The sequence below is a fragment of the Coturnix japonica genome, chromosome 12 (assembly GCF_054131305.1).
Source record: "Coturnix japonica strain WE chromosome 12, WE-NBRP24, whole genome shotgun sequence".
NCBI lineage: Eukaryota > Metazoa > Chordata > Aves > Galliformes > Phasianidae > Coturnix > Coturnix japonica.
In genome coordinates, this window is record NC_140674.1 from 14,003,855 (window position 1) to 14,025,555 (window position 21,701).

General features: G+C 42.5%; 1 protein-coding gene across 3 annotated transcripts in view; it reads right to left on the minus strand.

Annotated features, from left to right (window-relative positions):
- Positions 1-21,701, minus strand: part of LPP (LIM domain containing preferred translocation partner in lipoma) — a 274,991-nt gene that overhangs the window by 57,319 nt on the left and 195,971 nt on the right. For all 3 annotated transcript variants that reach the window (XM_085513626.1, XM_015871614.3, XM_085513625.1), the window contains one exon: positions 16,926-17,049. In XM_085513626.1, coding sequence (XP_085369752.1) covers positions 16,926-17,049 — 124 coding nt within the window. The remainder of the gene's footprint in view (positions 1-16,925; positions 17,050-21,701) is intronic.

Below are 21,701 nucleotides of genomic sequence, written 5' to 3' on the forward strand. Positions count from 1 at the left end.
TTGTGACAACTTTTTAGCACATGGCTTACCATGTGCAGAGGGGTTGAAATACAGCTTGGGTAACATCTGGAGACAAAAGAAAGGGGGTGAAAAAAAAGAGTGCGAGACAGGAAACGTCCCTCCTTTTGCTGATCGATCAAGGAAATGCAAGGCAGCAAGTAAAATGTAGTGTATTTCCTTTATAAATGTTTCTTTTAATGCTGATGAAAGTTACCAGATGACAGAGAATACAGCTGTGTATCCACTAAAGAGCCCTGGCGAGAAAGTTCTTTGCAGAGGTTTGCCAGGCACTGAATGTTGTCTCTGGAAGCCACAGCAGCACCAGACGGCCCCAGGGAATCCAGGACTGCAAGAGAGTGACATCCCATGTTGTCTCCTGTGCACTCCTTGCTACCTGCTTCTCTTCTGGGTTTAGTAGCAGGCAAAGGAATCACATAGGAGTTTAAAGTTGCAAAACTGGATGGAAAGAAGCACTCCACAGATACTTCTTAAAGTGAAAAGGATATTTCTGTTCAGGGGGTGAGTTTCAAAGCACTGTTTCCCCCCCAAAAAAACCACCCCTGAAAATAAATATTTAACTAAACAAGGAGTGCAATCAGTTCATTTGGTAAAGAGAAATTAAAAAGTCCGATGTTCAAAGAAATCCCCCACCTTCCTTTGCCCACCACTCCTCTCCTCCGGGGGAAACTGATCGTATATAGGAAGTTAAAGAAGCAAGAGAGAGAAAAAAATTACTTCTCATTTCCCTCCTTACTTCTTTTCCAAAATACAAAAAGGGACAAAGTCTTTTAAAGCTGTGAAAAAATGGGGTTTTCCACACTTTCAAAAGCTGAGAAAGCTCTTCTTTATTTTACTTCTACAGGAAAATGAGACAGTTTTTAAACAAAGATGCCTCTTCTCCCTGGAACACAATCCTTCACTAAAGTCTGGGTGACCTGTAAGTGTGTTAGCCAGTTAGCAAGGCTGGCATGAAATCTCTCTAGACATCTTACCCCAAAGCTGATAGCGCAGGGTTTTGCTCCTCCTGGGAGGGACCTTAGCAAGGGAATCTGTCACTGGTAGAGCTGTGGATTAGGCAGATTTTGGCAGTTCTGATGATTCTAATAGCAGCCACTGAGCCAGGTCCCTTTTTACTCACTCTTGCAAACACGCATTACAAAATAAACCCTGGACAGTAGAAGGACCAAATATATGGCAGCACACAAGCTGTGCAACTACACCTGTCTGCAGCTCCCATGGCAAAAAGATGGCTGGAGAGGTGGCAGAAATCCCTCTTCCTTCAACCTCATCTTGTGATGATGGACAAGAGGATTTCCTAGGCAACCCTGTGGCCCACTCTGTAATTCTGCACCAGATTTCTGGGTCCTCTTTTGGAAAAAACACCTTGCAATGATAGGGAGTGACAGTGGCAGGAGCCCCAGGCTGTCTGGTCCATCTCACAGGTGTCCATCTGAGCATGCCACCCCAGCCTGCTCGCCCACTGATGTGCTGGTAGAGCAGCAGAGGGTAGTTTCAGGGGCTGCTGCACTCAACCCCATATGTAAGCAGTGGCTGCAGAACTGAGCAGATCTGGAGGACAGATGAGCCGGTCCCCTTCTCGGATGCTTCACATTTATTTTCACGCTTTGTGCTCCTTCTCCAGCCCACTCTTCCAGGTGTGGAGGACCAATGACCAGCAGTCTGGGGGATCACGCCACGGCTCAGCACAAGCCTGTCTTCAGTGTTGACTGAATCCTTCTTAGAGCTTGCTTTTGTAAGAGCTGAACTGAGGCTGCAGGTGACGCCCACACTGATATGGGTAGCAGCCTCTTTGTCTAGGTTAAAAAATTAGATGCAGTCTACAGCAGCCCAAGGACGGGTTGAGGCCCTGTGGTGTTGGGCGCAGGACAAAGAGCAAACAATGTCCCATTTCCCAAGGACTTTCACCTCTAACTGTTTCCATGTTGCGCAAGGGCACTTCAAACTTCTTCTGTCCCCCGGCTCAGCCAACCCATTTCATAAGCTCCAGACGGGCGCCATCAGTACATTCACTAGACTCAAGCACAGCCAAAAATCACATCCGCTGCTGGGCCCAAATGACTCAATTCACTCTTCCATAGCCTGGCTCTGCTCCAGATGGTGTTCGGCAGCTTGTCTGCCTTGTTGCATTGCCGTGAGGGTGGTGGCATGAAGTGATTTTTACCAAAGACTCTGTTCAGGAGAGAAGGTGAAAATGCCTGAGTAATGGCAAAACTTTGAGTCAGAGATGCTTCCCGTGCCAATGACTCTGGCCTACCAACCTGGCACACCTCATGCATGCCTGCCTGGGGAAAAACGTCTGACAAAAAAACAAGAAACAGGGAGGGAACTTGTCTTCCCTTTGCCAAAAGTAAAAAGAAGAGAAAAAAAGAAGTAAGCAAAGGCTGGATCTCATAAATAGTGAGTCTTGACCAAATGGTAGCTCTCGTATTCCCAACAGCTTTGAGGCTTGGAGGTTTCAAAGGTGTCTTGACTGCACTGGAAGAAAATGCCCCACCAAATTTCAGCTGGCACCTCATTTATCCAAAGGCTTTTGAAAATCCTGCTTTCACAACCCGGCACCAGCCCAAAGCTTCCTTGCTGTTTTGAAACACGCTGTCTGCACGTCAACAGAAGTCTCACTGTAAATCACATCCATCGGGCACTGGAAACTGCATCACCTGTACATCCACCAGCTGCCTTCTGTGCTCAATTCCATCGGTCAAAATTTCTCAGCAGCTGGAACCAACTAACTCTGTTTTTTCTCATTCAATCAAGCTACTGGACAGAGGTTTCCTTCTTCACCCCAACATCTGGGACCTTTCCAACCAAGTGCAAGGTCCAATATTTGTTTACTCTTTCAGACAAGTAACAGGAGCTTTATAAGCTGGGATGCAGAGGCACTCCCATGTTGGTGGGAATATGCAGCGCTTGTTTCTACTCAGGATGATCAGACACGTCATATCCCTAAAATACAACATTGGTATTGAGAGCAAAAGTCCTTTGAAAATACTGTGTGATGTCAGTGACACCATATTACTTCTCCTCACGTAATTACGCAATGTTTGCACTTCTGCTCATCCTCTGGTCACAGGACCTGTTTTTGCTGGCTGAGGTAAATGGGAAATAATACTGATAACTCTTCCTACTCTTTCTGAAATGTCTTCCCTGTAGCACGTGATGCACATGATGAGTCCATGATAAAGCAGTTTGATTATTCACACCTGATCGTTGCATTCTCCAAGCCTGATCAAAAGGGAGACAGAACTTTTCTTTCCCGGCCTTTAGTGCCAAATTAGTGCAAAATATGGGATACATATTTATAAAAACTATTATTTTATTTAAAGAAAGTCTGTGCAAACCCCATCTGCAAAATTGCATGTGTCACTCTCACACATCCTACAGGTTTTGATTCAAAATTAGAATGGCTTCAAAAATAATAAGAATTAAAACAAACAGAAAACAAAACAAAAAATACCCTTAAATCTGAGCTCTTTAGTGTCCTTATGACTACTCTGTTTCAGATAATGGTTTGGAATCTAGGGCCCGTTGACTACCAGTAGGATACACGGGGAAAGTGGGTTAGGATGTGAGTTTATTGTGATCTTGAGAGAGCTAAATAAAATCAATGCTCAGTGAGCTATACAGGTTGTCCTGACATTCAGCCTCCGCAAGAACAACATCTGATGTTGATCAGTATCTATGAAGATGAGTCCAAAACATTACTCTTATCACATTTCTACGATGGAAGGTTCTTCTAAATTGGTTATTGCATTAAAGGTGCCAATACTTGTCTCCTGAATTATTCACACAATTCTTGACCGGGGAATTCTGCGCTGATGGAAACTGAAACCCCAAAAGCTTTCGCTCTTTGTGACAGGGCCGAACCAGTGCAAAAGGACCGATCCGATATCCAGAGGTCATGGTGTGTCCTGCCAGTCCAACGTTCTTGAGCGGTCATTAGAAAAGACTAACGTCAGCAGGGATTACAAGCATCTGCCAAAAACTCAGCATTTAGAGCCCTTCTGAACATCCCGAACCAGTCACATCAACCACTATATGGAGAAAGCTTGCAAATCATTGTGCTCTGAAATTTCAGGGTGCTCTTTACTGGTTTCTTACCAACAAATGAGTTCAGTCCTAAGACTGTAATGGACTTTGATCCTCATTAAGCCCTTAGGTATGACAGCAGGGAGAACTTACGGTATGACAGCAGGGAGAACTTACAGACTTGTTTACTTGTGATAACAGAATCATTTGAAAACCATTAGACCTCCATGTTTAGATCTGAGGTATGTATAGAGACACTCACTTCTGTTTAGCCCAAGACCGATTTTAACTGATGTCAACTTAAGCAACTTCAGGCAGTTTGGAATGTATATGACCAATGCTGGTTTAAGTGAGTTGGTTTCCATCTGCAGCAAAAATGATACAATTTTGTTATGTTGACAAAGTCAGATGTGATAGGTATACTGGGGAAGTGATTATTCATCCCTTGACACAGAAAATCGTGTGGGAGACTTTCACCCCAGTTAAAGGTTAGTTTGCAGAAGCTAGCATCCAAAACAGAGAATTGCAGCAACATCAGCTGAGACCCAATGCAAAGGCTCCAATGCAATGAGTGTGCTTTTTGCAGCCCCTACATGTGACAATATGAATTAACATATATAACACAATTCCTTGGAAGTCTCCAGCCCATACCTTAGATCAGATGGCAGCAGAAGTGTTTGAGCTAAGCTTCAGATCCACATTTGAACATTCAAACATCTGGGGAAAGTCCGAATTTCAATATCCCAGTGCTCATCATTTTCCTGCAGCTTCAGAAGAACACCAAACCAATCTCAGTATAACTAGGGAGAGATAGGCTGGGATTTTGGAGGCCACAGAATAAAGACCTACCAAGCATCTCTTCCTGCAACACAGTAAAAGCTTTTTCCAGGGAAGAGCTGTGTCTGAGGTTCTATGGGTCACTGTGGAACATTCCTTGCTAAGAGGGTGACAAAACCAGTAAAGCGCTTGCCCAGGGGAAAAAAATATGACTCTCTCACTTTATAGCATTATTTCCATTGCACATTGTTTTGCTCTCTCCTGTCCCCAGAGCAAAAGCATGAAGCCACTGCACACGCCAATCTCCTGAGAGCTCAGGCTATATTTAACCAACCAGAACTCTATCCAAGCTGATGCCCGTTTGAACATCTTCTAGTCAACACACACCTACTGAGATATGACCCATCGTGTGTCATGATTAGACCATGCTCCAAAATATGGTCCTGTAAAACCTTACTCATTCTTCTGAACAGCTGCAATTTCCTGGGCCAGAAGAGTTCTCATAATCAGACATTTGCTGGATGCTCCCCATTCCTGACAGCTGTTAGGACTTTGGCCATTTACAAGAGATACAGGTCAGTCCTACTAAATAAAATGAAGTTGTTCTGCAAAGGGCAATAGGCAGTGAGACTGTCTGAACACCCTGCAATTCTACAAAACATAAGGAAGCCAAGGCTGGCACACCTTGGACAGTTCAGTTACAGATCCTTACCCAAATGTCTGCTGTAGTCAGAGCAGGCCTTCTATTAAGTATTGTTTTGTTTGAAAGACCTAGCCACACTTAGAGCAATGGGAGTCATGAACAACATTATTTAGTCATGAACCAGGGCTGGCTCAAGGCACAAATCTGTGACTGCAGGAGAGCAATGTCCCTCTGTTCTAAGTTTCATGGAAGCCCCTTTTCTGACCCTCCTGAAACTCTTTTGCATATGCAAACAGCAGTTTTTATTCTCTGCTCAGTATAGAGACTGAAAGTTTAAGTGACCAGCTTTCCCTAGGAGCTGGCTGTACGACTGACACAGCCCTTCTGGCTCTCTTCAGCTACCCTTCCAAAGGAGGAATGCCGCAGAGATAGCAATGCACCAGCTGTGTACATCTGCAGTACACATGCTCCACTTTCTTCACTTTCTGAATTATGCCTGTGAAAAAATGGGAAATAATTCTGACCATAAGCAACCTCCCTGTTTTGCTCACATCCTCTCCTGTGGTTCTGCATGGAAATCAAGAATACAGAGTCTAATAGGGTTTGGCTGATTCAGCATCAGTAGTGGCCCTTTAGGAATTACACAAGCAACGTGCACCAAAGCCTGTATTCTGGCATCCTATCTTCAGAAGAAGCCACAGTTTTGACACATATATCTACAGGATAGAATGTTTCAAAGTGCTCTACTCACTTCCACATCCACTCTTATTGCAGCCATGACCTTTCTATTGCTGGCCCAATCTCCACACCTCCTTCTCCATAACACAAGTCAGACTTGCCAGAGCTGGAGGTATTCACACTTCATGAGATTTAATAGGCATCAAAAGCTGGTTCTGTTGATGTGAGATATTGGGATGGTGAATGGGAAAGGAGGCAACACCATTAGAATTCATGCCCTATACCTGCATTCTTATGTATATATGGATTTTAGGATTCCCACATAATTTCAGCCATGGGACAGAAATGAAAACCAGCTGCCTGGCTTGTGGAGATGACCATGAGGACACATGACCAGAATTAGCTCCACGCTGGCAATCACTGGGACCTTCCAGTCCACAAGAGCTGAGCTGACTGCACGTGACAGTGCTCTGCAGAGCATAAATGACCTATACCAGCATCCTTTCCAAACATCTCCCTCTAGGAAAGCTCAGCCAGACACAATTCCTTAGGTCACATGATTATATACAATCCCTGAGTTAAAAAGAGGTGGAAAGTCAGTACTGTCTTGCCCTAATCATTCATCGAAACAAGAGAAAACTCAAGGTAAAAACCATCTGGCTTCCTGCAGGTTTTCTGGATGCTGGTAGATGAATTCACCTGGTTTTTGGTGCAAGCAAAAAATGAGGAAATAGTGGCATTTTAAAACCTATTCATTTTTTTTTTCAGAGTATAATTTTAAATGACAAAAAAGGCCCAATCAAACTCCCCACAAAAACTTTCCCCTCTCCCTCCCCACCCCCGTAAGAAAAAGCTGTGCATCATCTGTTCAGTCTGCTCCGACAGTGCAGACAGAAATCAGAATGTACGCACGGTAGATAGTAAGTTATTAACCTCTCAAGATACTGTCTGGAACCAGAATTTGTTGAGTAAATTGCATATTAAAGCTGAATACTGCTGCTAACTGAATACAGCCTGATTCACAGCTCTGAGCAAATAGCTAAGCATGGCTGGGATGGTAATTTGGAAGGACGTAGAGAGAAAATCATTTACATCCCAAGTCCAGCTGCCTGTCTTCAGCTGTGGAGAGTGTCTCACACTTTGGAAGATGGATCTCGAAAATCTCTAGATCTCCACACCTCTAAAATCTCCACAAATCTGTGCTATTGCCCATGTGTTTTACTGAACCACAGTGCTCAGTGGGGAGATTAACTTTCTCAACTTATAATACCCATTCACTAAACCACGCTCACTCCTTCTGATCCTGGTGCAGTCATGATACTTTTTAAGGGGTTAAGCTCCCATTTTTAGCTTGTACTACCAGAGGCAGCTGTTTCTATATCCCTGATAACAAGAAAACAAGAAAAATCAATGCAAATGAGCAAGTTAATAAAGAAAGCCAGTGATGAGGTATCAGACATGTTCACCTGACTCCCATTTACACTGATGATGATCTACTGGCATCAAAGTTTTCCATTTCCCCCAGTAGCCCCAGCACAGGCAGAGCCATGGGACAGGCACAGTGCTTGGCTACGCTGACAAAAACTGCGCTGGCACAGTCCAAGCAGGTGACATCTGACGGCAAGTTTCACAAGTCAAAATGGGTTTACTCTTGGCTGCTGGTAGCATCCCAAATGTCTGGCAGGGCTGGCTGCTCGTGATGTGCTGTCAGTTTGGGATGACAGTCTCCTGACTTTTGAGCAGACTGTGACCTTGGGCTGTAGCCAGAGACACAAAAACTACGTTCATGTCCAAGACGACATGCTGAACATTGAGGTGCATTTGCAGACATGAAAACAGTGAAGCCCACTAAAAGCAGCAGGACAGTTTGGCTACTTTTGATTCTTTTTGTTCTTTCAACACTCCCTTACCTCTCTGCACACTGAGAAACACTCTGTATTGATTATGCTGACATTGACAGCAGAGATGGAATTTTTTTCTTTTTTTTCTTTTCACATCTGAGATGAGAAAGTGGGTTATGATTCATCTCACACAATCTGAGTCAAAGTGATTCCTTAAAAAATAAAGAAAAAGAAAAAAAAACCAAAAACCAAACAGTTTTGATGCATTTCCATCAGAAGAGAACAGGCTGGAGAAGAACATTCGGCACATGAGAGAGCCCTGTTTAATTCTTTTTCACCATATTTCACTCTCAGATAAAATCTGGCCTTCCCCCCACAACTAAACTTCAAGTGACACTCAAAATGCCCCCAAAAAGTTACTGGCAGGAGATCAACCACTATATCAAAAATGACAGCATGAGACAAATGCCACCAGAAGGAGAAATAATAAACAGCACACCATGCTCCCACCCACCCCCATGGAACACTGGTTGCTAGACTGGAAAGTAACAGATCACTACAGCGAGTTATCAATTTTCATAATAGCCATAAGTAATCTAAATGCCGAAGTCCAACAGCATTAGTGAGTACATTATATTAAGAACAGTTAAGATTACCAAGTGAGGCCCTGGAGTGTTTTCCTTCCCCCTTCTTATTTTCACAGCCATGTTATTAGCTCTGGAAAATAGGGCTTGTGATCTAAATGCTGGGAAGAGCCTTCATTTCTCATCAGATGAAGCTCACAATACAATTTGGTTGATTTTCACACAAAATAAGAGAGAGGTTGTGGGTAAGGCACGAGACTTGAAGGAATTCTAGGCTCAATTCCCACTTTGCTACTGATTCTCTGCATGATGCTGGGTGAGTCATCTGAATTCTGCTAGTCAGCCCCTCATTTGTAAATTAAGGACAATAATAATTTCCTGGTCTTGCTGCATTTTCAGTTTGGAAGCTCAGAGGGATGCACACTGTTTCCTACTTCATGTTTAATTTGCACATGTGTGCAGTGTGACTGCAGTCTTGCTAGCAGCCCTTAGATGTTACTGCAGTACAAATAAGCCATAAAGTAACATGGAAGCAACAGCAAATTTACTGCAACCACCTTCAAACAATAGGTGAGCTGTTTTCAATTGTAAAAAAGCAGAAAAAAAGTTCACTTTTGCTCTGTTACGTGCATAACTATTTTCGTGTTGCTGGGACAAAGATTTGAGCAGGGCTGTGTGGCTGTAAGTGTGGTTTCTAATCCCGGCTCCAAAACTGGCTGCCTGACTATCTGAACAATTCAGCCCTATGTTATGACCAAGAAAAAAAGGAAGAATTTTATGGCTTAAAACACTCTAAAGCATTATCTGAAGTGAAAATTATTTCTAGGAAACTAAGTCCAGGAAAACATTCTTACACATTCTCAGACACACAAACATGCAAACCCTTTTAAAATACCTGTGAGGGAGCATTTAGTGCTTATGAAATCCTGGATGGAAAATACTGTCTTGTATCCAAAAAGACACTTAAGATGAGAGGGAGGACAAACCTTCACCATCCCACATCCCCCTAGACTAAGTCCTCCTCCAGCCCTTGGCCTCCTCGAGGAGATTCCCAACAAGAGGTCCTTTGGGAGCCACCATTTATGGTTTTAGCGAGTTGATGACGCATCCACAAAGAACCCCCCTGAGACGAGCCAAGTCTTTCATGTGGGGCAGGTCACACTTTCAGTTCTTAATGGCCCAAGTTAGCTATGGACTAATCATAGAATGGCTTGGGTTGGAAGAAAACTCAGAGATCATCTAGTTTCAACCCCCTGCCACAGGAAGGGCTGTCAAAGTCCTGATGGCTCATTATCAATACTTCAGCCATTTCAGTCCACGGAGGGTTTGGTTTGGGCACATAAATTTGCCACGAATGAGCTGGATTCTCTTTGAACTGCTTCTCAATTAAAAAGATTTACTTCACATGCAATTATGAGCTATTAACTTTTGTGGGCTCGACTATTAGTCTCATCATTGTCCAAAGCCTTTTCAGAAGGCAGCCGATCTGTGCTATCCATTTGTACAGTGTCTACCACAGGGAGGGCCCTATTGCAATATAAGAAATGACTACCAACTTCACAGAATAATTTTTTCATGGATACATTCATTTTTAAACACGCAGAAGAAATCTTGTAGAATACCACTGTCCTTTAGAAAGACATTTCATTATCACGTTTCACTCCTCTTCCAAGACACCAGGAAACTGTCAGCTTTCATTTTCTGACTGTTGCTTCAAAAATAATTCCATTCACTACCCGAAGCCCACATTTGTTTCACAGCACATAGGTGATCATTGAAATACCTTTGCTAAAGTGCTAGCTTGGTACTCTGCACTTATTCTCCATTAAATGACTTCTGCATCAAATCAGTTCCATTTAAAAGTAAAAAATATGTCTAGATTGACTGCCAGCAATTCAAGCTAAATGAGAGACTTAGAAACACCAAGGTAGTCATGCTGCTTTTTACCTGCATCAGTTTGCATTTTATCACCTACAGCAACAACGGGTAATTTTATTTTTGATGTAAGGTTCAGACCACATCTGTGAAGCAGCACTGGTCTCTGAAGTGACTGTACTTCAGAAACACTCACAGTGCAAACTCCTGTCCACTTCTAGGTGGATATGAAAAGCAAAGGAGGAAGACGAGTCTCCTGCCTCCTGGCACATGTGGGTAGCAGGTGCTCAAGGCTCACAGAGTGCAGCCTTCCCTCATTCCTGAAGGCTACATCTGCTTGATCTTTCATTTAGAGATGCATGCTTGAGACTTTGTAAGACTAAGATCTCTGGCATAAAAAGATATGGGTGTTTGGCTTTCCAAAACAATTTTCCCCACAGTTACTGCAGGGTAGGACGTGGATGGTATCAACAGCAGGAAGAACCAAACTTTTGCGCCCATTTTACTCTTTTAAATGCTGAAAAGCAACTTAAATCAGAGTCAGTTCACAGCCACTGCACAGTGCTGTTTCTTGTGCCTTTGGAGATTAACACATGCAGACACGGCATGCTTTGCTCTCCCGCTATTCACAGGTCTCCTCTTCTACACTCCCCAATTAGAACTATGGGGCAGCTTTAGGTTGCATTAAGACTGTCTGCGTGCATTAACTGCCCATCTCCTACCTGCAGATGCTGTGCAAGGATACTGGTAGGCACAGGACTTCCTGAAAGCAAGTTAGATGGATGCGGCAAGCACTGACAGAAGTGAGACTGAAGAAACAGGCTTTGAAAGCCATTTACCACGGTAATTAAAGCCCCTGGGGAGCAGAGGGAGGGAGCTTCCCCCTGCGGCATGCCACAAGAGGGCAGCTGGGTGCTGATGGCGCTGCAACATGACCTCCCAGTGCAGGCTGCTCCCCACTGCTGCACCCTGAGCACAAATGCTAGAATGTGGCTCAAGCACAAAAGATGATAACTTGAACTACAGTGCAGAAAAGGGTCCACGTTATACATTTGTTCTTCCTGTTTTTGTGAGTGGTTACGTAACAGAAAATGACTGCTGGCTCATTAGTTGTTGAAAATCTAACCTACTATTTTCTGATCCAGATGTTGTTTGGATGAGGATGTCGGCTACCTTGCACCAGAGACCCTGCCTTTAAACAAAAGACATGATGATGCATCACATTACATGGCAAAATCGCAGCGCAATTATGCTTTTTTAATAATAAATTGCATCTTTTAACAATAACTTTTTCAGAAGAACCCTGCAAGATACATCGACTTTCATTTTCCTTTTCTAGTAGCAATTCGGATGGAACTAAGAGGCTACCTGAACAGAAAGAAAGGGGATGCCTCTTACAGAAATGCCTGGTGAAAACACAAATGCGATGCAGAATGCATTCGCTTTATAGACAGTAGAACTGTTTAGCCCATAGTGCTATGTCAAGAGACTGAGATACCACAAGTGGAAGGCAGCTATTCCTGCACAACATAGTGAGCAGTCTCATCTCCATCTCATCTCATCATACAATCACAGAATCATCTTAATTGTGATGCTGCATCTCAAAGAATTGTTGAGGATGAAGGATTCTCCATAGGCACTCCTACAACCTCTGCCCAGAAACAGCTTGTAGCTGAAGGAATATTAACATTAAATGCACTGTAAAAAGAGTAAAAGGGGGGGTGGGAGGGGAAAGGAGCCTGCAGATGTGAAATATCTGCTTAAGGTCTCGTAAGGGTCTGGGATGAAAAGAAGGAAAAAAGGACAAGCATCTTGCTTGTTGGCCTTGCTCTTCACCCCACTCTGTGCCATCACTCCCAGTATCGAAGCTGAAACATATGATGAACACATACAAGAAAACTACTGAACTGTTAGCTCTGAGACAAAATCAAGGCCCCTTTATTGTTCAAGAGCACCATTTTAGTACCTTTCTTCTCTATATGTGCATCCCTACAGTACAAGAGGAAACTGCTATGTTACCAAGTACCTAAAACTCCTTTGGTAGACCTAAGAGTGATCAATAAAATGCCAAAAAATGTCTCTTCCCACCAGTCAGGGAAACTCTCTGTTGTGGGGAGTGACTCAGCTGGGGCATAGTCCAGAAAGCAAGAGAAGATGGGGAGCCCTGATGGCACTTTTCCAGTCTTTGGCACTGACTGTATGGCGATAGAGAATGATAAGCTGCCAGAAGTCCTTTCTTTCTAGGATACTTGAAATGGTGGTCCAGAACAGTTGTGACCTTTGTGTTCCATTTTAAAAAATGCAAAATCGTGGGCTGTAGTTTCCCATGGTGGCCAACAAAATATTTTGATAGATTTATCCTAATCTCCTGCAAATCTCATTTCTCCTTCCCCATCCTTACTCAATTTCCACTCCAAGAAATATTTTCTTCCAACGTGCCTATCTGTGATTACACATTTAGCAACACAAAGGGCTGTGACAGGGAGAAAGCATCCTTAATGGACAGTGCATAACACATGTGGGAATCCTTTCTAATACAAAGGGATTAGATTAAAGACAGCCAGCTACCAGAGATCAGCAACTGAATCAGCAGTAAAGAGTAGCCTGGACTTAGGAGACTTCAATTTGCTGATTTGTCAAGGACTTCCAGAGAGAAGACACTCTGTAAGTCATTCCATAACCTAGATGTTATAGAATAACCTAATATGAGGTGATACATACCAAAGACTGGGGGTCTTAGATGCAGTATGGTAGGAGTGGGCTTTCAACAAAACTGAGGAAAGCAGAATTAGCAGAATTATGTGTTTAACTCCTAAAAATGCTTTTTTTTGTTGTTCATTTGTTTAATTACGATGCTCACTGATTATACTTCTATCATTAATCACTGCCAGCTAGAGGATTTCCGAGTGACTAGATCATGCTGCTGCAGTGAGTCTAGGCAACAACTGTGATCCTGCTCCTTCAAAGAGTGCTTCCAGCATGCTGCTTCTTGGCTTACCATGTTCCCTGCCTCCTCAGGAATGCAGGATGAGCCATAATATGCTACCAGCTACACACGCTTTGGTGAGCAGTCACTGGCTACAGCAGTTTCCTTGTCTCTGAAACCACCTCCAGTAACTTGCACTCAGAGAAGCTGCAGAGAAGTGTTACAGTGAGCAGAGACCGGATGGAAGTGCTGGCTGGCTGGCTCCCAAACTCAGCTCACCCAGTCTCCCATCAGCACCAGCTGGCACTGCCAGGGCAAAGAGACTTCAGGCTTTTGCTCCTCCTCCCTCCCCAGGAACATCTGCCTATGCTGAAACAAGACAGCTTGATGGCAAACCAGAGATAAGGAAAGTGGAACTGCAGCAGGAAGATGGTTACGGAAAAGATCTCAGCGTGCTGACAGGGCAAGTAAAATGACCTTTCTCCAGCCTGACAGTTCAAATGTAATTATTCCAACAAATTATTTCCATGACTTAATATAACGCCTTGCAGCTTTCTAGCAAGGTTAATTAGATTCCTCAATTCAAAACCTATCTGTTCTTAACCAACTTTTAATATGCTGAAATCCAGTTTTCTAAATTCAAACTAATAAAAGTGATTAGCTGACAGCTATCTGGTATGCTACAATTACCATGGCATTTAGACCTCAGGCAGAAGATATTTAATGCAAATCAGAGTCAATGTCTCTGCCCATTTGTCCTTTTTCTGATTATTGGATCAATGTGCCATATGAATCTTGTACAATCCACGTTACCACGCTAAACAAATAAAGAACAGAGAATCAAGGCTGAGATACTGGTTCAGACAGTTAACCAAAGTTGAAAGACTCCTTTTTTCCTCCTACACTTAATTTCTTCTTTCCGCATGAGCATGAAGTTGTGGAGAGGCACTAGGCTGACAGCTCAGTAGATGGGTATTTAGCTCTGACAAAGCCAGAATTAGTATAAAACTCCCAGGCCTGTGCTGCCATATTCTGAAAGCCTCCACCGTTGTAATTCCAGAGACCATTTTCCTCTGAGAGTAGGTCGGGCTGGAATAAACCAAAGAGGATGAGGGCAGACCACCCCTTTGATTTTATCCAACCATAAAAAGCAGTTGTGTCCCAGGACTGCTAGTTTTGTTTTGTATTTTTCTTGGAAGGCATATAATTAGCTGTGGCTGTGTTCCCCAAATTGCTGCATAGGGCACAGCGTGCTTAAAGCTGAGGAATTCCACCCAACACACAGTATATCTGCACATTAAGAATGCCAAGGCTGGAGACTCAGAGATGATCTTCAGTGGTATAGACGGAGTGCAATTAGAAGATCCATCAGGTCTTGTAATTAAGCATCATCTGCCCAAGGACAACTAGGGTTGTTTGATTTTCACCAAGCAGCTTGTATCATGCACAATCACTCTATCTTTGATCATGCTGCTGCTTATAACAGCAACATTGGCAACGTTTCCAAACGATCTGTATGCTCCTTTCCATCTCCTGTTCTCCTGCTGAATTAAGAGCTACTGGAAAGGCATTGGTCTGACCTTCCATCCGATAGCCAAATTGATGACCTAACATTGAGAGACCTTATGTTCCAATCCTCTGAGCCATGCATCCCTTCTGGATGAATAAGCTTTGATGCACCACACTCCCAAACAGAGCAGAACCATTTTAGTGATACATTATTAGTCTGCAAAAGCCTAGTATTTCAGCTCCATAAATACAAGTGCTAAACAAAACTAAAGCTTCACTTCAGGAAGCATTTTCTGAGCTGTGAGGAAAATTAATCACTAGAACAGCTTATCAGGGTAGGTGGTTGACTCACCATTGCTTGAAGTCTTTAAGATAAAAAGATTAGATTTTTTTTTAAAGTCCTGATTCAGTCAAGCTTTCTGGAAGAAACTGAAGGTAGGACATTGGGCTGTATAGTGGCGAGGTCCTTACTGTACTTGGATCCTGTGAGTTTCCAAATATTCTGCTCACCCAACTAACTTATTGAGCTTATGGGAAGAATGGAGCAGGCACCAGTCCTTGAACTGACTCTTGCCACTTACAGTTCTGCATTAAGAAAATGACTGTAATCAAATCTCATGCTTCAGGGCTTCAGATGTTTGCCTGAAGGGAGCAGGAAAAAGGCTTCTCCTTCTTGCCCGCCCACACTAATAGCTAAGTACATGTTAGGTTTGTTTGGTTTATTGTTGCTTCCCTCTTAAAACATTAAAGAGTGAACTCAAGTAAGCATGGGACAGAGACAAAGTCAAATGCAGCAACACAGAACATGTTCTCTGGTTATCCCTCTTCAGAAAGTCATTCTTGCTTACACCGTAAATCTGTGCAAGTCATCAGCTTTGATGACCACCACCATTTACAAAGAAGACATTTTGGCTGTAAGGGTGGACACCATGGAAGGCAAAGGATACTGATGGAGAACAGGGATTGAATCTACCCCATTTCACAGAATAATGTTTATCTGATGAGAACATCTTGACCTTCTCATGTAATCAAGATTCTTTTCACTGCAAAATTCTTGTTTATTAGGACCTTGGTTCCACCTGCTTTCCAATTAAACAAAATGACTGAAGTTTCTTTAAGTTAGAAATGCTTCTGTCCAACCAAAATCTATAACCAATAGACCTACAGGGCAATCTCAATGACATTTTTAAGAAATGATGCAATAAATGAAGGAGGAAAAAAAAGACAAAATGAATAGCTTATTCTAGCCGTTAACTACATAAAATGAAGCAGATTTTTTCCTAACAACAGGACACCCAAGCCTAGTAAAAAACTAAGCACACAGGCAAGATGTATCAAATATGCCCAAATCTCTTGACTTTAATTAAGGATTCATAGTCTCTAACGCACAGAGGTAAGACATATGCTTTATACTTATAGATGTCTAAGGTCATATGATCTTTCCAAAGAAATCAGCTGATTATCTTTTTTCCAGGTGAGGAAAATGACAGATATAATGACTCAATCAGCTCAGATTTATCTTCCTCATATTTGCTGGACCCAGTTCTGGAATAATAGGTGTCCATATAAAACCAACCTGATTGACTCCAAATGGGTTTCTTTTTAATCTACGCCAGCACACAGGAGCAGAATGCATTTACACTGCCAGGTTCTCTGCAGATGCAATGAGAAGGATGGGACAGGTAGGCAAGAAAGGGCATGAAACCTGAATTCACCCTGGTAATCTACAGGCTGGGGACAGATGGTGTCAAAAAGAATGAAAAACTGAAAAATTCCACTTTATAACCAGAAAGACAGTAAACATACTGTGTATGTGTACTATGTTTACTTACATACTGTAAGTGAGCATGAGATTTATGCTGAAATTACAGAGGAATTCCTATGGATGATTGCACTTCCAGCCCAAGCATGGAAAGCAAATCTATCAGTATGAATGTCACTACATTAACACTGCAGCTGTCATGCCTCCCTCCCCATTACCAAACGTGGTAAATACAGAAAGGGGCTATGGAAAGACTGATTCAACATGACATGGCACTGCTCACCAAAGTAGTCATCAGAAGGAGGATTCTCCATGTCATACAGCATTTTCTTTGTCAGATGTTCCAGCTCATCTTCAGGCCTGAAGGCAGGAGTGCTTGATGTGGGTCCAGAGCTCGGATACCCACTCTAAAAAAAAAGAAGAGAGAGAACAAACAGTTTGTGATGTGGAATAAAAGCATTCCCCTACAGTAAAAGAGTCTATTGACTGCCCAGTGCTGAACTTCATTGTCTTTTTGCTTTTTTTAAAACCCAAGAGATTCACACAAGTAAACATCCCATTTAATGTAATGAAAATGGACTCCTAAAAATGTCCAGTGAAGTGCTATATATCCTATTAGAATGAGAAGAACTCTGTGCCTCATAATTACGTGTCTACTGGGTAGCACACAGTAATAAATAAAGGAGAAATATTATTCCAAGGATAACTTGATACAAACATTTTCCAACACTGAAAAAAGGCTTTGGAAGCATTTCAGTTCGGATTTGGCAAAAGCTTCCATCATTTAACAATGCAATAGAAGAGAGGCTAGAACAATCATTCCTACAGTGGCGGAGTGTATAGACAAAGGCAGATAATTCCAAGCTGCTAGTTTTGCTCTCTTCTTGTTTGTTTTGACACAAATCCTGCTGTTAACACTTGCAAGAGCAGGAGCCAGCCCACAGATTTTTAGTGCTAGGGACACAAAGGTTTTAGTATGCACTTAAAAAAAACTGAGACCTCTTGGCCTTCATGTGCTAACAGCTGGCATAAAATATTTAAGGTCCATCTCAGTGAGTTCTCTCCCTGGAAAACAGCAGAACTACAGGCATATTTTGAGAAGCACAGAAACAGTCACATGCCTCAGAGTTTCTTAGAAGAAGCTAAGTTTGGTGTCTGCACTGAGAAACTCGGTCATTTCAGGATTAAAAACATGCTGACATCAGTTTTCCTTGTGTGCGCTGCTTTCTTGAAAGACTTGCATGGGAAAGCTAACTTGTTTATGAAATGCAGCGTTTGAATAAAGGAAGGGATTTAATTGATCGTTAATTTCATCAAAAACTGGACCTTATAAAAGAAACTTCTGAATGACAGACTGTAAGTGATTTTCTGTGCTCCTTACCTATTTAAATGGGAAGAAAAATATCACTGGAGAAACATTACACCTCTATCCAGCTCATAAGGACTACACCTGACACGATGAATTATTATAGAGCCAGTCACGTTCAACTGAGAACAGCAGCTTTAAAACAGTGCAAGAGAATTAACTAAATGTTTTTACTCTTTTTTTCTTTCAGGCAAGAGGGAGATTTCAAATGAGACATCAGTCAATGTGGAGAAGGTCTCCCAACAGTGCTTAGCAATAATACTTCAATCATCCACTCCAAGAAACCAAACACTTGCATGTTCCTGACCTCGTATTTATTTTTCTAGGGCCTGTGCTGAGCTGTGTTCCATCCCCTCTCTTTCTCGTTGACCTGACCTCCCTTGCACATGCAGCACCTATGAGTGCAGTAGCATGACTGCACTTCTTGGAAGTGCTGGATTTGCTGTACACACACAATAGGACAGTTGTACCTTCTGCTGCCTATTGTTTGCTCTCCAATGGAGCAGCAATGCACAAATGAATTGGGTGGCATGGTTCCCCTGGTAGAAAGAGCACCTGGAAAAAGCCCCAGGTTGGATTCATTTCCCCGGAAGGCTATGTAAGATCTGCTAGCACAGGACTTATATTTGCTTTCAAAGACACAGAAGTGCCACCTTTGTGGGATACTTCATTCATGATAAGGTCATTCAATTGACAAAGAGTTTCAGAGCCAGGCACTTAACCCAGCAGAACCAGATGCCCTCGGACCCTGTTTTGTGGCTGTTCTTAGAAGGCTAATTGACAACTGCTTCATTAGAAATAATAAATAATGTAACCTTAATAAAAAAAAGGTTAATTAATAAGGCAATTAAGGCTGCCAAATACAAAGCATTTAAACTTGGAAGTACTGCATATTTTCCTTTGCTCTCTTGTTCCTGTGAGCTGATCATGAATTTTGCCTGAACATACATCTTAACACAGCAAGAGCAGCCAAGGATTTATTAGCTTGAAAAATCAATCTAACATCTAAGCATCTTAAAACATCATTTCATCTTCTTTCAGTTTCCAAGCACAATGGAATAACCAGTGCTATCCTGTGAAGGAATCCAGACCTATCACAGAGGACAGCATGGCTGTGGGGCCTGTGCCTCTACTTCATGCCAGCCTCCACATCTCTGGAGCAGGAGGCTGCTCGTGTCAGTTTCAGGAAGGGCTCTGGTTGTACTATTTAAAACAAAAGATCAAAATCTGCAGACTTTCTCTGCAGATTTCTCTTACCATGTATCCTCAAACACACAATAAAAAGGTTGTTCTCATATTTTACCTACATTGCACTTTTCCAGATTGGGCAGATTTCTTACCCAGTATTCAACATCAGCAAAAACAACATACACCAACCACAACGTTAGGAGACATTTTAACTTATTTTGACTAAAATGCTACGCTTTTTTTGACCATTTAAGCAATGCTAGGCACATCTTCTTTCTCCTTGCATGGCACATGCTGACTATGTGCCTCCAGGAAAATGCATTTCATGCATATGAACATGCTGTTGAGTTTGCTGGGGCACGCACGCACACAAACATAGAGAAGTGTATCCTTAGTGGATCTAGAATGCTTGTTTCAGCAGAACAGTTTCCTTCCTCCTCTTTTGTTAGGTCTGGGTAAAAATATAATTCTGGCTTTCCTTACAAAACAGTTGTGCTATTGTTTATTAAACTTCCTCTGTTTTCTCCCAATCTGTACCATGATCAAGGCTGTCTAGAAATACAATTTACTGCCTAATCTGCCACAATCATCTTCACGCATTCTCTTTGCTCCACAGTGCTTCAGTGTACACTGCGCCTGAGACACAGAGAGCTCAAAACTGTGCTGTGTGCTGAGCGGCCTCCCAGATCCTCTGAGCATCCCAGCCAACATCAGGCATCATAAAGTGGCCCATGAGAATGGAAAAAGCCCTGATCTGCAAAGAGGGGCCATGCTTTACAAGCATTTGAGTATTATTTTTCACTATATGGAGCAACCTTGGGAAGAGCATAACAAATGCAGCTGTGTTTGCAGATGTCAATGCATTGACAAATAGATGGACTCGGAACTGCCAGCATTCCAAGGGTTAAACTCCGTGGCAGAAAATATCTTCATGTTACAAACAAAAGGAAGTGAGTTAATCGCTTGTGCCACTCCAAGCAGTGCAACAACATCTGGTTCATCTTCCTCATTAAAGTTCAGTTCCTAAAAAGCCAGGTCAAAAGAAGCAGTCACGTGGAATTGCTGCACAAGTATTTTGGTACGCGGAGTTGAAACTTTCTTCAGCGCTTCTCTGGTATGTGCTCTGTACTCCAGATCTCGCTGGTAAGCAGCTGCCTCTGGTGCTCTGGCTGCCCAGACAAAAGGAGCTCTGGAGGGAGTGGGCTGCATTCCCCAGCACAAACTTTCCCCATCCACGTACAGATTTTCACCCAAATGGGTAAAAATCCCAGTATAAAATCTGCAAAGACATCTGAAGATGATCCTACCATCAATGTACATCATTCAGAGTACACCGTATGCGGTCATTTTTCTTGTCCATTTGCAAATGCTGCAGAAGTTTCTTCACTCGGAGAGAAAATCACTTCAATTATGTGTTCCCAATTACAGAAACGTGGAAATTATCTTCTTTTCAGAAGGTAGAATTAGCCCAATTTGGAATTGAAAAGCAGCCAGAAACGTCTCACACTGATGCTTACTTTCCATTTCATTTTTTTCTACTTGTTCATCTGCATGAAGTTAGCACTTCCCTTTCACTTCACTCACCAGCACTCATCATCAGTTAAATAAACGGTTAAAGAACATCTTTGCTCATTTTTTATTCAGTGGCCTGACAAAGACCATACTTTTTCATTTAAGTTATTGACTGTTCAAAACAATCGCAAACTTTGAGACCAAAAAATTCAGCATGGTGCCGCATCTCTCCTACGAGCTGAGCTCCCAAAGAAATAACGATTGCCTGCAGCTGTAATTCAGTCTATAATTAAGGCCAACTGAACCCTCTTACAGAGGAGATGTGCTGGAAAAAAAATAATATATTTTAATTCTTGATTTATTTTCCCAGTGAAAAGTCACAGCTGCCTGAGTACATACAGATTCCTGAAAAGACGATTCTGCCACACGCACATTCCTGGGTTTACTCCTGCTCGGAGAATTATTTGTTAAGAAGAAGCTGCCCTGAAAGAGGGGATATCCACCAACCTCTGCAACCTCCTGCCCATGAGTGGCATGAAATTACTAGTTTTTTGGGCAGCTGGGAGAGCAGCTTCCCCTGGGATGGGCCAGAGTGGGGCAAACCATCAGTGCCCCCACAGCCACCACTTCCCAAAGCAAACCAGTAATCCAGAGAGGGCAGCTCTGGCAGCAGAGCCCTCATTTATTAAACAGTGGCATGCTTTGAAATAGGGCAGTTTTGTAACTACTCCAAAGCTCCAGAGGATATTTTTCTTTATTTTTAAACTTCATTATTGTAACTCTATCCTCACTTGGTTATCCACTCACATTCCCAGTCTTATTCAAATCCTGCTAAGCTCCGATTTTCAACAATCTCTTGTGGCAGCGTTACACAAAATATGTGCAATAATAATAATAGTAAATTAGATATTTCTGCTTTAAGTTCACAGCCTGCAATTAAGGCAAATAGTCCTTTTTTTTTTCTACACTTGAAGCAGGGATGCAGACAGGTGG